Genomic DNA, 18168 nt, shown 5'->3' on the forward strand with positions numbered 1-18168 from the left:
AAACAAGTTAAAGAGGGAATAGTTTTCCTTTCCTTTGAAAAGTTAGGTGTAGACACTGCTTAGGGCTGCTCCAACAGCACCACAGTGTCCTCCACCTGGGGCTGGAGAGAAGGTAACAGACATGGGCTCTCCACAGCAATTTCCACAAGCATCAGAATGTGCTGCACAATTTACTCCACACAATTAATGTACAAGATCCACAAGGCCCGTCATTATCACACCAGTTCTGTGGCAGATTCTGGACATAATGTACATCCTATAGGAGAGGAATCTCAAAAATATTCGACAGCAAATTTAGTATTATTGGATATTTAGCAAAGATTGTCTTGTGCTTTCATACAGATTTGTTATAAGGCTCTCAGCAAACTGTACAACAGCAATATTCATGGGTACAGTCAAGATAACACTGCCAGTTCACGCTGAACTTTTATTTTTGCAATTAGCAACACTCCCAGCAAAAAAAACCACAACCCAACCCCAAAAAAACAAAAACAAAAAAACCAAAAAAACAAAAACAAAAACCAAAAAAAACCCAAAAAAAAAAACCCCAAAAAAACCAAAATAACCCAACCAATTCACCCAGGTACCTTTAATTCTGAAATATGAGCTCTTTTAAGACTGCTGAAGTCATTAATTTGACATTGTCACAAGGTAAGGGCAATATTTGCTTAAGTAGACCAAAAAACCCCCCACCCAGTCAATGACTCAAGCTGTGTCAGCAAAAAAAGGGAATTTCTTTGTGAAATGGAAGTTCAGACAGGGCAGAAAGTCAAAAACCAATCAGCTAAATAAAGGAATACTGAGATTAAACAGTACCTTTTGTCTGTTGACTCTTGTTGAATTTCTTATCATTCAGTGCAAATAATAACAATGACAAAAAAAGAAAGACTGAACTTGGTTAGCAAAGACTGGATTGTAAAGGATCAATGAGCTAGACTTCAGCCCTTCCCATTTCCCCCCTCCCCGCAAAATACAGGGTTTGGAAAAATAAGCAGTGTTTATTTACTAACAATGACATAAAATACATCTTAATATATTTTTATTTCTTTACAAATTAAAAGATGCATTGGAAAAACAAGTGAAGAAAATGAAAGGTTCATTCATGATTTCATTTCCACCCCCACACCCCCCAATATTAATACTAGAATTAGTATTTGTGGAAGTCTGTGGTTGCTGTGCATTATATTCTTGGGAAGTTCTTTTTTCCCCCTCTGATTAAAAATCCTCTAGATTTTTTGGTTGGAGGCAGTATGTGGAGTAAAAAGTCAGCCACATTCATACAAAACCGCTGAAAGTTCTGTCAACTACATCTTGAAAGAGTTTCTACATTACAATTTTCATGTTCCCCTTTCTGTGTAGTGATGGGAGGGAAGACAAACTAGCAGCATTAGAAGAGAAATGGATTTATATACATGCTACAGGATATGGAACTAAAACCACAGCCAGATATTTTTCTGATTTTAACAAGGACTTTCCTATGAAATATCAAGTCCAGATAACGTGTTCTCTAATCCATCCACATTCTTCCTTTCACTTTTAGTGCTATTGGTAGCTTAAACTCCTGGGTACTGGAAGAACACCTGTTAAGTGTTCAAGTTAAAATATACAAGCCCCCTTTCAAAAGTAAATAAACAAAGCCCTTAGAATTCTGAATTTGATTATACTAGCTCCCTCTTCACAGGAGTCTTCTCATCCACCCCTGCAAAATGGAGCAGCAGAGCAGCCAAAGCGGATGGATTAATCTGTCTGAGGTATTTTAGTTTAACAAACAGGCTTATAAAAGGTTTTGTGCAAGCTGATCAGTAGACAGAATGTGGAGGGTATAAACATCCAGTAATGAAACTCTTTGCTATGGCCCAGGTGCTGTCAATAGCTGAAATCAGGTACTTGCAATACCTATTACAGTAGTCTAAATCTTAAGGTTTTGTATCCCCTTCCTTGTGTTCCAGGGTACAAAGCACTCTCAAATTCATGTCAGTATAAATCAAATTCCTGCTTGTTGGCTATGATTCAAAAAATATGGTTGAAAATGGCCACTTCCTTATCATTCAGTTCCTACACAGTCCCTTGTCACCTTGTTAAAGGTATTTTCTGCTTAAGGTTAAGAAGCTTTTGTTCCCACCACCATCTGACAGACAGGTAAACTCTGCAGGAGAGGTCATGGAACATGGATTGAGTAGGACAATACAGAGCCGTGCAATGAGAAGGAAAGGAGTCACCACACATGTCAACAGGAAGTACCATCTCTACCCCTACACTGCTCAGAAGCTGTTGATTTTTGCCCACTTAACTACTGATTACTCCATTACAGTTCTGCACAGCAACTTATAGTACGGGGAAGATTGTGGAGAGAAGTTTGCCCTGCTGCCTCCTGGCTTACCACTCATTTCATGTTTCATGGCTTTCTGGTTTGGACAGCCACATGATACATCTGTGCTCTGACAGATCATGTTTCCCTCTTTAAAGGAGACACAAAATGTTTGGCTGCTCCAGCTCCCATCACCTGACCCGCCTCTTGCCCTCCCCACCTGTGCATCCTCTTCACACTTGGAGCATGCACACACACCCACACAAATGCACAGCAGCTACCAGAAGTTTTGAAGAGTTATCGCTTTTCACCCAATGTTGAATCATGTACAGTGAACTGAAAAAAAACCCTACATTCATTACAACAGGATTAGCGAGCATGGGGTGGGGTGGGGGGTGAACTCCTGCCAAGCACAGGAAACAATTTAGATGCAAATAAAAGACCTGGTATCAAAGGCCTTTTTCTTTTTTTAGCCCTCACCAGGAAAATATTTCATCTCTCATATGGGATTGGGAAAGGTTGAAAGGATTTCTGCTAATGCAATGTGTATTAAAAATTATGGAATTGTACAGATTTCTATGTTGTCCTTTTTGAGGGCGCTGGGCCGTCTGATCAGGTCATTAGTGGAGACTGAAATGTCACTGCTGAGTTCTAGCACCACTCACTCCTCTAGCTCAGTAGCTGCCGAATCTCCTTGTGCATGTGACACAGGAAGTCCACATATGAAGCCCCCCCACTCAGACTCTTGTCCTCCACTAGAAAGTGTTTGAACAGCATTTCCAGCTTATCTTCTTGCTTCACAATTATCAACTACAAGAAACCAAACAAAACAAGAACAAAACCAATAGTGAGTACCTATTAGAATACATCTTCATGAGGAAAATGGAGCAAAAAGGTACATGCTGAAAACTCCAAACATAGCCAGCCAGAATCACAGCATATATGGCTTATGTGCTTTGACTTCTGTAACTTAGCTGGGTTAAGCCTCAATGCTTTCTAAACAGAAGGAAAATACCATCTATGTAGTTCATATAGTAGTATATTGTAATAGGTCTGAAAAAAGGAAGTTTTAGAACTATGGTAAGCACAAAACTCCAAAACTGGTGAAATTTGTTTTCAGATTCTTGAAAACTTCAAATAACATTTATGAGATTGGGAAGAGTAAGTTCAGGACTGCAGCATCACCAGGCATCACCTGACTCTACTAATAGAGAAGGAGATTTAAAGCTATAAATGGGGGACATTTTTACCTTCATGTAGCGGGATCTCTGCCCTTGAAGCATATCAACAACAGACCGCACTTTCTTTGAAAAGGGGTTTTCCAAGACTGGCAGGGTACTCTGGAATGAAAGATATCCAATCCCCATTAGTCTTGGGAAATAGAGCAATGTTAAACAGAAGTCAGCAGTTTTGGCATACTGTAAAAGGGTAGAGAAATATCTACCCCATTAGCATACAATCTCTTGAACTTCGACTACTTAGAAAAGAATATGACATGAAATCAGAATTAGACATCAATTATTTATTCCATTTAGATATCAACTGTTCTCTTCACTGTTAATGATATGACTTGTGAAATAAACCTAGGCAAAAGCATGCCTGACATGCCCAGACTATCAATATTTCACACATCTGTGCTTCTCTCATTTCTATTAATGAAATAGAATGAAATGCTATTTTTTTCTGCTGGCTTTCTCATAGTTTTAAGTATTGGGTGACTATCACAGACTCTAGCTCCCACACTGCCATCCAGCTCACCAAGGCATTGCTAATTTGACTGAAGGATGACACTCCAAAAAGGTTCTGGATCAGGCTTTGCTGCACGTTGACTCCCACCCACACAAAGATGTTCAGCCCATTCTCCAGCAGGTAGATGTCACCCTTGGAGAGACGCTCCTCAGAGTTCCGAATGGCTGCTGGCAAGGAATCACTGTCAACATCTGCTTTGGTCTGTTTTACAGGGAAATAAAAATTAAAGTAAAATAAAAGTTATAAAAAAAGAACATTTTAGGAAGTCTTGAAAATTTCTGCCACAAAGACACCAATGATTTTCTCATTTCTAGGACTCTCAAGAAGTAGTCAATCTTGTGACTGAAGTAGAATTTTCCTTAGTTTTCTTACTCAAAGTGACACAGAAGCAGTTCAGAGACTTGGTCAGCAAAAGAGAACACAAGGCTTCTGTGGAAAGACTCAAGTTCAAATATCACCCCCTGGAGTAGGAATGTAATCAGTTTTTAGTGTTATTCCAGCAACTATGGTAATGAAAAGTCAGAACAGTATGTGGAGTTACCTTGCAATAATGAAAATTACTACACAAAGTTGTAAGCCTTAGGACTTTTAAAAAAGACTATGAAAGGGTCAAAAGTGTCTTATCTGTCACTAGTCATATGCTTACAGCTCAGGAGAAAAGTATCCCCCAAGAAATTCACAAGGTGCAGTAATGCTGAGCAAAATGAAGTGAAATATCCCAGACGGCAGATCCCCAAATACTTCTCAAATCACTTTCCCTTGCTAAAATATAAATGCCATTCCTTAAGATGAGTCAGTGAGACAACAGCAAGCCTCAAGTGCCAAGCAGATCTTGAATTACTCACCAGGGGCAAAAGCCTGGGATAAAAGAAAACATTAGTTTCAGCCACGTCCATGGATGTCACTAACTGACGGATGTAGGCACGGTCATCCGTGGTGACCTCTGGGCCGGGCTGCAGAACGTCACTCTTCAACACACAGTTCAAGTACACAGGAAGCAGCTTCATGCATTCGGGGAGGATGAGCTAAAAGTCACAAGCAGACAGAAGCTGGTCAGCTGTCTTGCTGAATAAGCTTATGTTTGACAAAAAGAGACTTGCATGAAGCAACAAAGTGTGGTACAGCCATGAGGAGTGAAAGTTGATAGTCTACTTATATCATGGACTGCAAAAGAAACATAAAACCTTTCCCCGAGGCAGGCAGTGCTCCCTGCGCTCCAGACAGATGTCCAAGAAGCCATTCTCAACTATAGCTTTACTTGTAGTAGTGTATCTAGTTTCCTGAGTCTCCTCTTTGCAAATTTCTGCTGAGGAAAGGAATTGACTTTTTTTGAGCAGACTAAGTAAGAAGAAGCTGGACATCACTTTTGAATTTCCAAGCCGAGATTCAAGTGAAAGCACTGGAGTTTACCTGGCCAGCAGAAGAGGGACTAGCACAGTTCTTTCGATAGCAGGCTAGGATCTGGGCACACTGGTTGATCAGTGCATCTCGTACAGTCTTCACTGGACTACTCAGGACTCCACGATATGCTGCCCAGAGAGAGGAAAGAGACGGACTGCTGTCAAGTGATTGTTCAAGAACACCAAAACCCCCAACACTACTTCCACAAAGGAAATCTGAACAACTATTGTTTATGGAAGCCTTTATTCTTCCCGCTTCAAACTTGTAGGAAAATGATGATATATTCCTATTGAGAACCTGAAGAAGCTCATTTACTCCCTTTTATTACATAATCTTGAACTCTCTATCTCCTACGTACTTAAAATATACTTACAATAATTGAAAGTATGGGGTTCAATAAAAACTCCTTTTATAGACTGACCATCTTCCATTAATGGTCTGAAAATTGACTGTTTCCTTCATTTTAATGTTAATAAACATACACAACTCTCAATCTCTGTTGGATTTCTAGGCTTTTACTGCAAGCTAGAAAGGGTAAATAGGGTACAGTGCATAAGTATATGACATTTAACTCATATCTATGAACAAGGGCCACCATTTTTTGTGAAAGCAAAATTCTGCAACAATTAAGGAATGAACTAGAACAGCCCAAAAACAAATATAAGGATGAATTCGGACAGCTGGCAATACAAACTGTTATTAAAAACATTTGGAAAATAATTTGTATGAAGAATAAGCTACACTCTCAAGAATAAGCCTACACTCTCTATCTGTACCTCTTGTCCTAAGCAGCAATACAATCATCACAGCTTTATGCTCTTTCCCATAACTGACTGAAGTATCAGAACTGGCACCTGACATTTGAAGCGGGAGGAATACACAGGTGTCATTGGGTGACAAAACACGCATTTTAGCAGTAGTTAAAGGCTACAATTCCTGTTTCCATATTTACCCTTACCATACTTAGCCAAGTAGTTGATGAGGGTGTCAGTCTCACAGTTCCGATAGAGGTCAGCAAGCTGTGTGCAGCAGTTTAAGGACAGATTGTGAATGCGGAGCCGTCGCTGTCCTGCACAACTTGTATACAGCAGAGCACACTGCAGGGGACAAAAACGCCAGGAGACACAGAAATTAGGTCCTGCTACAATAAGAAGGGCAGGGTTGGAATATACTTTATTAAAAGCTAGGATGCAGATGCAAAAACAAATAAGGTAACTACATAAAAGACTTGGACAATAAGCTAGAGGTACATGCTAAGAATCAGGGTCAATGAAAGGTAACAAGCAGCAATTTTAGCAGCTGTATTAAGGGACCTGGTCTTAGAAGACAGGACTGTGGTTTGAAGCAGTCTAGGTCATCCTCAGAACAAGTATGCTGGAAAAGTATGGTAAGATGCACAAAGCAAGAACAAAAAATTCCTTGAAGAAGTGTCTAATAATTCAGTTCAATTACCAACTCCCTTCTTTTACAAAGCCTCCCCCCTCACCTGAAGCAGTGCACCACTATCTTCACTCAATTTATCATCATGCTTGAATTCCACTGTTATTGTTTTATCACAGTCCAGACCTGCCATCTCTACATCAGTTGTGTTGCTCATATAGAAAGCTCCAAAAAAGTCCGTTGCTCTAATACCTAAAAGAGGGAAAAACCCAACATGAACCACCATTTTCAACAGAATACCAACATAGTCAGCCTTTTGACTCTGACACCAAGTTATCTTATTTCAGCAGGGATCTTTGCAGTCTCAACAAAAGTCTTAGAATTCCAAAGCTTTAGCAGAGCTTTTGGGATAGCCTAGTCACTATGTATTTTAAACTCCAGGAAGATTTCTTTCTTCCCATGAGACATGCTTGAAGTGGCCGATTCATTAAGATTCCTCCCTGCTAACACCCACCTGTGCTTGTGCGCACTCTCATTACGGCATCAAATCCCACTTCTTTCTGCACATCCCTTCTCAAGTCATTCAGGAATCTGTACTGGTCTGTCTCCAGCTAGAAGGCAAGCAATAACTGAAGTTTCACACTTTCAAAAATCACACCAGCTTCATAAACCATAAAGTAATTTAAAACCAGATACTACCCTCCTGTGGTCTTACTTCAAAAGTCACTGATATCAGGCTCAGTGACCTGCTAATAAAATATTGTGCTAAGAGGTAACAGCCTAGCTCTTCCTGTTGGGTTTTGTTATTAACAGAGATGTTTGTATAAAGACACAAAGCTACCAAATAATTTTGCTGATTATTTTGAAATTTAAGCAGCCATTTACTTCCAAAGAAGTACTTCTTCACTGTGGTTCCCACTATAAAGAAAATAACTCTCAGCTAAACAACAATTCTTACTTGGATCAGACAGCAGTCTGAGTCAATGCCACTCCTACCTGGAAATAGGCATACTTATAAATGGAGCCTCCTGTCTGGTAAGGTACCACACCCAGCGTGGCCACATCCAAATACTGGTTTGGAAAGAGGAATAGATCCACACAGCAGCCCTGGGCCACACAGTCCTTGGCCAAGTTGTTGTAAAAGCTCGTCTGTGGTTGAAACAAAGTCTAAGAAAGGAAATCAGAGATGACATCAGAAGTTTGTCCAGGAAAAGGAAAGTGAGACCCAGTTTATAATCCCAGTTCAATACTCTTATACTTTAAATCTTTCTTCAGGTAAAGTAGAATCATCTAAGTTCTCCCTGACTCTGCCTTTGAAGAACTGTTAATTATTATGACAATGACTACACATTTTGCTTTAATTGTAAATTCAGTACATTTACTTTAACGCATATTTTGTTATTTTACCCTGTGTAATAATCTAGAGCTAACTCTTCCTGCTCTCAGACTAGAGCTGTCCTTATGATGTCAAGTCTCCATAGCCCTGCTTGGGAACAGAAGATAAAAGTGGAATGTTAAATGATATTAGCTGGGACAGTTACAGAATGTGCTATCTTTGTAATTTTTTAAATACTGTTTCAGTTATTTTAGTCCATAAAAAGCATAATATACACCCTTATGTAAAGATTATGCAAACCATTATTACCTTCTCCTTATCTGTGTTGATCAGTTTCCTATCATCCCTGTTCTTTAACTTCCCTGGAGCCTCTGCAATGGGCAGAGAGGTGTGGAAAATGAAGAGCTTGCCAGCACACTCAGCTGCCTGCAGGAAAGTGAGTGCAACAACAGAGGTCAGAAACATTAACAAAAATTATAAGGGAAGCTGTGATTCAAGAACAAACATTCAAGCAACCTCATCACTCTTTTAATGTCAGGGTGATTCTACCAGACACACAGGCTCACTGTCACTCTGGTGTCCAACAGAGGGAGAACAAATTATGGGTCAGTTACAGAAGAGCAAGTCTGAGTTCTATTGGATTTGTGCTAATTTCACAGTAGGGAGAAAGGAACTTTCTCTGAGGATACAGAGTAAAACAGGACCCAGATACAAAAGGTTTTGTGCAAACATCTTGCCTTGTCTTCTTCCCTGATTTGCAGCTACTGGATTTGTGGAAAAAAGTCACAGAAATGGCAAAGAATTCTGTTATCTGAGCTTCAACAGATCAGCAATTTTAAATCAACACCCTATGCCAACACTAGCTAATGTCTAATAAGTTATTTTCTCTGACACATGCAGTATGTAAAAAGTCAATTAGCAATTTTTACTATTTCTTGATTGAACAATTGTAACAAAAACTGAGTTTAAGAGAGACTTTTAAGGATCATTCTCCCTGTACTCAGCACTGGTGAGGCTACACCTTGACATTTTGGGCCCTTCATTACAAGGACACTGAGATGCTGTAGCATGTTCAGAGAAGGGTGGTGGAGGTGGTTAAGGGTCTGGAACACAGTTCTTGCTTGAGGAGTGAGTAAGAGAAGTCAGGCTGTCCAGCCTGAACAAGAGGGAGGCTCAGGGGAGATCTTCTTGCTCTCTGAAAGAAGATTGTAGTCAGGTGGGAGTCAGCCTCTTCTCCCATTAATATGAGACAGGACAAGAGGAAATGGCTTTAAGTTGCAGCAGGGGAGTTTTAGATTGGACATTGGGAAAAACTTAATGGAAATGGTTGTCAAGCCCTGGAACAGGCTGCCCAGGGAAGTGGTGGAGTTAGCATCCCTGGAGGTATCTGAAAGATGTGTAGAAGTGTCACTTAGGAACATGGTTTAGTGGAGGACTTAGCAGTACTGGGTTAAAGGTTGGACTTATCATAAAAGTCTCTTCCAACTAAAATGATTTGCTGACGGATGTGACAGACAAATAGAGCTGTGTCACCAGTTTGGGGTGAGGTCATCCAGGAATCAATTTGGTCAGTAGATACAAATCAGAGTTAAACCATGCATGTAATTCTGTCTGGATGAAGTACTAGAATGGAGGAACTTTAGGAAAAGTTTGCTTGTTTAGCACATTGCTGCAGGCAACTTCGACAGATGATATTCTCTCCTTTTATTTAAGATTCACCAGAGTACAGGATTAAAAAGACACCAAACTATGGAACACCTCCATGAGGCTTAACAGACTTCAGCAGCTGGTTTTTAATGCTAGAGGGCTTTTTTTCCTGTAGGTTCTATGAACTGCTTAAAGCAAAACCCAGACAGACAACTGAGAGTAAGCCATGTTCTTGCACTTTGAAACAAATTAGTTAAAAAAGAATTGGGTAAAGAACATATAGATAGCTGCACAAATCAGAAGGTTCATGCACTTCAAGAATGAGCCAAGTACTCCCTACACGTAGTGCATCTACTACAAGGACCTTACAAAATCTCTAGAATTGTTTTATTATTATGTGTTAGCAGAATATGAACTTCAGAGTACTTGGCTGTCATAAATATAATTTGTCATAAAAATGCATTTACTAACCTTCAGTGCCTCCAGCCCTGCTTGAATCACAGGTGCAAATACAGTTTCTGTTTCTCTCGTGTCTGCAAACATTTCTGGAATCTGATCCAGCAAACTAGAAAAGAACAAGAAAAAAAAAGAGCAATTCAAGATCCTATTTAATAAGAAAAGTCACACAGCTGTAGTTGATAATTTATACGATTGAGGTAGTTTAAACAGAAGTCCCTAACATGTTTGTAAATTTGTGTAACTTTTACAGTATTTGGCATCTCATCTGTGGGAAAATTGCTGCATTGTTCTCCATTGGCTTCTCTCATCTATATCCTCAGTGTCTTCTGTATAGCCTCAACTGATGCCAATTCCACAGCTCTTCTATGTTTTTTATCTTTTAATATATTCCACTATACATAGGTAAGTAAATTCTTAGGAAATACTAGTGACATTTGGCCTCTGTTTGCAAAGCATCTTGTGTACTACTCAAAGATTAATAGGTGTAATCCATAGTTTTGTATTTAGGCTTGTTTAATGCATTAAAAAGGCTAGAAATTTTCTCTAAAAACATGCAATTCCAGGCCTATTTCCCAAAATGTTAGCTACACACCATAGATTAAATACAGTTCAAGTACCATAGTAAACAGTTTGTGAAAGCTTTGCTAACTTCTTTCTCTCCTTTCAGATTTTATCTTCTCTATCCCACTTTTTTTTCCTCTACGGAACCAAAACTGGACACCTCTGTTGTCTCAGTTTGCAGTTATTTAAGCAGTTGAATTAAAGACAGTGATTCAGTATTCTTACAGTTTTAGTCTGCATCATCCTGGCTGTGTTTTGTTGTGGCTTTATTTTAGGTGGAGTTTTTCTTGGGCTGGATTTCGTTTGGTTTTCCTTTTTTTCCTCCCCAGAAATGCCCTTCTGCACTAAATCCCCTTGTATACACTTTCTGCCAAGCTGGACAATGAGCCAAATAATCCCTTAGCCCTTCAATTTCCCCATCCTACTGCACCAGCTTAATCTCCAAGAGTAAGTTAAAGTACATGGAGTGACTTGACATGACAATTCAGCACATAACATTTGAATTTACCAAACAAGTATTTTACTACACACATTGTAACTCAATTGATATTACCTGGAAATAACTGTCCTGGACTCATTCACATTCACCAGAAAACCATCAAGGAGTGGCACAAACATATCTGCCACATCTGAGACCACCATCATTTGTGGCTGTGCCAGTGAGCTCTTCACGTTGTAGAAGTGTAAAACTTTGTTGTAGGTGACAAAGCCGACCCGAATGGCCGATTCCTCCATGTTCCCTTCCCTGTAAGAGATATACTTGCCTTCACATCCAAGAAGATAGACAAGCCATTACATATAACCAACACATTAAGGGAAAAATAAAAGGAAGTAGAATGTATTTTCACCAAGAAGAGTTTCAAAAAAGATGTTCTGCTTGGCCTTTTTCTGAAGAAAAGCTTGACAGGATTATCAAGTAGTTTTTAAACTTCTAGCATTTTTTAAAGAGAAAAAATCACAGCATCCCCCATTTGCATTGACTACAGTAGTTTACAATACACCTACCTGGGCAGATAATCTAGGAGTGACTTTAATTCTTCACATATTAGCCTTACTAAGCCACTCTTCACAGCATTGTAAGACACATCAATCATAAAAATAAAAGCAGGTGGACTAGGAAACTTGTTATTCTGTGGAAGAGAGGGAAGAAATCACACTATTGCCATGTAATGCAGCTCATGTAACAGCTCCATAATACAAACAAATCAATGCTGGTCAAAACTTAGTTGCTTTCATGTACCTCTGTAACCACGAGCAGCAGTTGTTTCTTAAACTCTCTCTCCTATCCTTTTCCAACTAACAGACATAGTATCATACTATGTTTGAAATGGACTGGTATTAAATGCCCTGGACTGACTTTACCATTGACCAGAGAAAAACAGTTACAACTAAGTAATCCATTTATATGACTAAGCTAGATTGGAAAAGTAGACAGGGAAGATTTCTGCCAGTTCTCAAAACTTTGGATTCTGACCAGACTTGTCATAGGTGATCCCATGAATATAAAGTAAAATATTTTCTTCTCCAAGGATTACAACCTTTTCCTTCTAAAAATCATGCTTTCTTTGGGAATGAAAAACTTCTTTTACTCAGTAGTTTTCTGAAGTCTATAGGTCACACTGAAACATGTACTCAAAACAAAAGCAAAACATAAGAACTTTGAAAAAAGCTGTGAAGATCACATCTTGGTTGATTTGAAGTTCTTATGCTGTTAGAAAATAATTGGACTTTTGCTTAACTCAAAGTAAAGCAGAGGCATTAGAAGGCAACCAGTATCAACTCACAACATTTAGGCATCTATTTTCTCAGTGTAATATTTCAGGAGAGATATAAGTTGCTTTAATAAATATCTTGCACATAGTTTCCCTATTCCTTAGGAGGCAATTATTTAAGTCTTTATTTAAAAGCAAAACAGCTATGAAATATACATTTCCACACTTTTCTTCTGCTTCTGATCACTACAGCTGGATTTGAAATGGAAGACCAATAGGTAAGGTCTGCCTTGTGGAACAGGCAGCACATTGCATAGTTACTAATGTACTTGCATTGAACCTCTCCTACAATTCTCTTTTCTGCCAAGGTCTACTGCACAAGAATCCCTTCTGCAGAATTCCTAAGGTAAGTGCAGCTATAGCTGCTTATATAGCTCCAGAAAAAAAAATACAGAGACAGCTATTACATTATATTATGCCATGTGTGACTGGGACCTCCACTGGTTTTGTAAATAAGCAAACAAGCATGTAATTTTTCACAATAAAGTGGGCTGGATTAATGCTGTTAATTATCTCTGCCAGCTAGAAATCATCCCCAGATAATTAATATCTTTCTTATTTCAAGAAAATAGTCTTTTTACTTTAAAAGGAAAATAAAAAGAGCAATGAAAACATACTACTGTACCTTGCAATAGTCAACTGTTGCTAGAAACTCGTATGAGCCCAGTGATAACTCAGGTCGGTCATAGAAATCGACTCGCTTTCCAGTATGATCCAAATGTTGGAAGTAGTGAGGTGGAACTGGGAAAGGAAAAATCCTTAAACTCAGTGATATGCCCATAATAAACACTGTAACTAGAGAGCCAACATGACAACAACTGTTTCAAACAAAACTCCAGGAAAGTGAACTAGCACTCTGAGCTAGCACACAAGTACTAAAAATATTAATACAATTTAAGAATATCATTAAAGCAAAACAATACAATCTTATTCCAGTTTGTCTCATGCACCAGACAGCACACAGCATAGTCACTGTTATACTTTTCTTGAATCTCCTTTCCATTTCATATCAGAACCATCACTACATTACAGTTTTAGGATTATTCTGAAGGATCTAGTCCAAAGGAAAAATATAATCATCCCATATACGTAGTAACAAATTACTTAAAAGAGAGTTTGAGGCAAACTACAGGCTAGAGCATTACTGACTCAAGTCAGGCTTACTAAAACACTGAGCTCCTTATTTTGCTATATAAGTTAGTTTTTCCTTCCCTTCCTGTGCCGCACAAGAGTCAAGCCTCCAGCCACTTCTGCGTGCAGAGACTCCCATTGTCTATTCTGATAAAAAGATTAAGTCCTTCTTATAGTGGATTAAGGAGGAGCAGAAGTGCAACCACATGCCCAGAACCCAATACTTTTGTGCTGGTACAAAGCATAAGAAAATAAAATGGGAGTTAAGCTAAATTTTTGCCTACAAAACTCAGCTGTAGAAACAAAGCATTTTCCTTGTGCCCCATGAACTACCATGACAGACACTCCCTCCTGCAGAACTGCTCGGGTGACAAAATTTATTCCAGCTATAGCTGAGCTGTCTATATAATCCTATATAGCTGTCTATACAGCCCCAGGGGAGATTAAAATGAGATTACCTGGAATGACATTATTCACCACATTTAAACTATTCTAAACATTCCAAGTTTCAAAAGTTCAAAAGAAAACAAAGTGATATCATTAAGATTACATATGAGCTTTTATCACTCTTGCAAACATCCCATGCAAGCTAATTTGGTACTTGCAAAGAAGAAATACCTCATGGTATTTGCAGAGAAAACAAAAGTTGTTATTAAGTTTTAGGTACAACTACATCGTGTTTTCACAATATTGCTTTCATCAGCAGTGTCTCAGCATTCCTCCCTTTTCTGCCTCTGCTCAATTGTTACAGGTACAGCCCTTCATACAGCTGCTGAGTGAGCAGGACAGGGAGTGTATGCAGGCAGAAAATCACCAGACAAAATTGGTTTTTAAAGTTGGCCATTTCTAATCCCCATTTTGGTTAGTACAAACAGTTGTACAGCATAACTGAGGTGGTAAGAATAGTCCATTAAAAGCCATCAGTGCTACCAAATGGAACATTGAAAACATCATCATAAGATTTGTTGTACCTTACTTTCCTCTGTGCCTTCAAAACAGATCTACAAATGTCATGCTATGAGCAGCTCATTGTGACTTCTGTTTAAAAGGAAGCATGTTTTGTAGTAATTTAGAAGAGCAACTAATATTATCTGGCCTGTACTGAACACTCTTATTCAGCTGTAGCAGATTTAACTGCAATCTCATCTCAAAGGAGTGTTAGTGAGACAAAAAAAGGCTTTGTGAGAAAAAAAATAATCCTAACACATGCTAGACCTATATCTCAGCCTGTTAAAAGACCCTGTACTTTTGAAATACCCTAAGAAAATACAATAGACTTTTAAACCACCACACATTATGCTACAAATACCTCATATTAAAAATTTGCTACAATACTACAACACATAAACACCTTTTCGAACACAATTTCAGAACTGAACACTGAACATGCCTTCCAATAATTTTTTACAAGACTAGACACATACTAAATCACAGTATTCATTATAAATGATCATAACATGATCAAGACTTATTTGCTTGCATCTTGTTCAAAGACCTTTCCAGTAGAGCCCAGAGAGGCATTTCCAGAAGAAACCTTACCCTCAGTGACACAGCTGCAGAAACAACACTGGAACCTCCTTCCACCTTCAATGAATTGCATAAAAGGGCACATGTAAGCTTTGCACCTATTGCATCGGACAGGACCGGATTCTCCATGGTCTACCAAATAAGGAAGGGTCTGTGGAAGCAAGGGAAAAAAACATGAAAAGAAAGGTCTCATGCTGATGAGAAAGTTTTAAACTTTGCATTGTGTAGTCATTGCTATCTCCCTGCACACTGCATAGGATTTGGCATTTGGCAGCTGTGGGAGAGTGTAGGGATGTGAGAAGCCTGAACAAGTATTGAAGTGCTTTTCAATTCAAGCCCTAGCACAGCAGTATTCTGAGGGCTAGAGTCATTAATGGGATACCCCACCTAGCTATGTAAAGCTTCAGCTCTGTTTACAGTGCTGTAGCTCTGAATAGCTGACTCTGCATCTGTTGGAAAGGCCCCTCCACAGTGAGTTTGCCCTTGCCATTAAGAACTCCTAAGTACTACAAGCTGACTGGTCTCCAGGGCAATTTTCCAGTCGTAGCCTTTTTTTTCTGGACACTATAAGTGTTTGTTCAAAGTTTGTTCAAACAGCTATTATTTGTAAAGTGTCTCTAAAAATGTGTAACTCTACAAGCCTCCAAGTTATCAAGTCAGATCTTACTCTCCTATTGTGGTCCTTTTAAACTTCAGCCACAGATCAGTTTTATCATAAAGCAGTTTTTTAAATTCAAACCATAGTTTAGAGACACAAATGAAATGCAACAGGAGAAAAGCACCCTTAAAAGACCAGCAGAGGAAACTGCTTTCCTCAGCAGATGCTACACTTAGGTTTAACAGGGCACAGAACACTGCAGACCTACGTATTCAAATTTAACAACCCTGTTTGTCTTCATGTCACTGCTCCAAGCAGGCTAACACTACACAATAGCCAGAGTATTCAGCCTACTTTAAAAAATGTCAAACTCTGTAAAAGTCTCTGAGCTTTCACATTTTCAGCAACCAAACAGGAGTGGATAAAAGGCTCAACAGCCACACATTACACCTAGAAGGAAACAAATGCTAAGAGATAAAGGGCATGCTGAGAAATACAAGTGCAGCTCAGCAATGCTCAGTGTTCAGTGCTGTTCTATCATCCCACAGAGTGCTGTGCATATACATGCATATAAGACAGCCAAACCAGTGCTGTTCCATACATTCCCATCCAATTTCACAACCTGGCATTCTAGAAAAGACTTAATACCTATGATTAGCAGCTATTTAAAGACTTTAGATTAAGAAAGAAATGGAGATCAGCTGGAAGTGTACACCTCTGCGAGCACCCTAGTATTTTGGTCACTTAGTCACAGTGCTTGACAGCTTCTGCAAAAAAGCTGAAATTATCATGGCAGTCAAAATACTAAATGTTTGGAACATAACATTCTTCTGCCTTACAGAAGCAGAAGCTTCTGCTATCACGTGCCTGTTGGCGAATCAATGTTTACCTGGACTCCTTCACCTCAATATGCTTCTGAACAAATGTGCTGAATGCTGACACCTGAGTGTGCCCATGGCACACGCGACCCCAGCACAGCTCTCACCTCCTCCGGCGGCAGAGTAGCCAGCGGCTTTATGACAGCAGCCAGGGGAACTTGGGATTGTTTGGCCATGTCAGATGTGCAGGGAATATTGTAAGATGTGCATCTGATGTAGCGGGGGCTTGCATTACCTGGGGAACAAATATAAAAGCCTCACAAATTTCAGTACAAATTCAGTTCATACTCAAGAACAGAAACAAAGATACCTTAAGTTGTGTCGTTAAGCCACACACACTATGAGCTTAGCTAAATATTGTTTTAATCTATGGAAAGCTTGAATTCCCAATAAAATACCTCTTCATTATTAATTATATATAATAAAAGACCTTAAAACAAATGAACCTATGAATGAACAAATGAACCCTGTCAACCTAAAGCTATAAAAAAGCATTTTTGTTTCATATATTCACAGACTAAAACATAATGTAGACAGAAAACTCTACGCAAACATTTCTACTGTTTCGTTTTGTAATTTGGGCTGAAGAGTAAAATAATTGATTATAGAATCAGATTCTGAATTTTTTTCTGGAACTTCAAAGCTCAAAAGAAGTTTCAGCAATTAAAAGACGAAATATCTTTTCTCTACGGAGCCCTCAGACCTATTTACATCCCTCTCCATTTAAAAAAATACAGTTGCCAGTTCAATTCTAATGATGTTGCTAGTAGATTTCAGTTCTTAAATGTTTTTTATAAAGCTCTACAGTAGAGGCCTCATTTGCTGCTTTCTGGTATCTCTGCTAATGCTGGTCCTACGTATCTGCCTTGGAAAACATTTTTTTTACCTAGAAATTGGTTACAAGCTACCAAACAATGAGGAGAATCTAAACTGAGATCAAATCAACGCAGGACTTGAAACTAAGCTTCTGTTGGTAAAACACACGTTTCCTTTAAAGACACAGTTTTGTCATTGATTCTGTGTTTTGTTTGTTTGTTTAGGAAAATAAAAACAGTTTACCTTGATCCTTGACCAAGAAATTTGTAGTAACAAGAGGTGGGACCTGCCCTCTCACTCCAGTGACAAATGGTTCTGACCCACGGTTATTTCTGTCATCTTCAATCACTTGAATCTGTGATGGAAAATACCATGTTATTATGTGGAGGCTTGGTTTTAAAGTAAAATAAGTAAAATAAAAAATCTCTAAGGCAGTAAAAAGGGGACCTGAGGCAAACACTACTATCTCTAAAAATAGAAGAGCAAGTAAATTTTGTCAAGCAGTCACCTCTCAGTTTGATTTCAAATAGTACTTATTAACTAACAATAAATTACAAGCTGCAAACAGTATTTTTCCCCAAGTATTATTCTTAGTAGCAGCATAT

General features: G+C 38.8%; 1 protein-coding gene across 4 annotated transcripts in view; it reads right to left on the minus strand.

Moving 5' to 3' along the window:
- Positions 1 to 978: 978 nt before the first annotated feature.
- Positions 979 to 18168, minus strand: part of SEC24C (SEC24 homolog C, COPII coat complex component) — a 36730-nt gene continuing 19540 nt past the window's right edge. For all 4 annotated transcript variants that reach the window (XM_074544791.1, XM_005481442.4, XM_074544790.1 and 1 more), the window contains 17 exons: positions 17807 to 17918; positions 16855 to 16982; positions 15284 to 15422; positions 13239 to 13354; positions 11847 to 11971; positions 11395 to 11586; positions 10293 to 10386; positions 8484 to 8600; positions 7835 to 8005; positions 7353 to 7449; positions 6945 to 7090; positions 6417 to 6555; positions 5468 to 5586; positions 4903 to 5082; positions 4067 to 4258; positions 3559 to 3648; positions 979 to 3118 (listed from right to left, as the gene is read on the minus strand). In XM_074544791.1, coding sequence (XP_074400892.1) covers positions 2978 to 3118; positions 3559 to 3648; positions 4067 to 4258; positions 4903 to 5082; positions 5468 to 5586; positions 6417 to 6555; positions 6945 to 7090; positions 7353 to 7449; positions 7835 to 8005; positions 8484 to 8600; positions 10293 to 10386; positions 11395 to 11586; positions 11847 to 11971; positions 13239 to 13354; positions 15284 to 15422; positions 16855 to 16982; positions 17807 to 17918 — 2298 coding nt within the window. In that variant the 3' untranslated portion in view covers positions 979 to 2977. The remainder of the gene's footprint in view (positions 3119 to 3558; positions 3649 to 4066; positions 4259 to 4902; positions 5083 to 5467; positions 5587 to 6416; positions 6556 to 6944; positions 7091 to 7352; positions 7450 to 7834; positions 8006 to 8483; positions 8601 to 10292; positions 10387 to 11394; positions 11587 to 11846; positions 11972 to 13238; positions 13355 to 15283; positions 15423 to 16854; positions 16983 to 17806; positions 17919 to 18168) is intronic.

The sequence above is a fragment of the Zonotrichia albicollis genome, chromosome 7 (assembly GCF_047830755.1).
Source record: "Zonotrichia albicollis isolate bZonAlb1 chromosome 7, bZonAlb1.hap1, whole genome shotgun sequence".
NCBI lineage: Eukaryota > Metazoa > Chordata > Aves > Passeriformes > Passerellidae > Zonotrichia > Zonotrichia albicollis.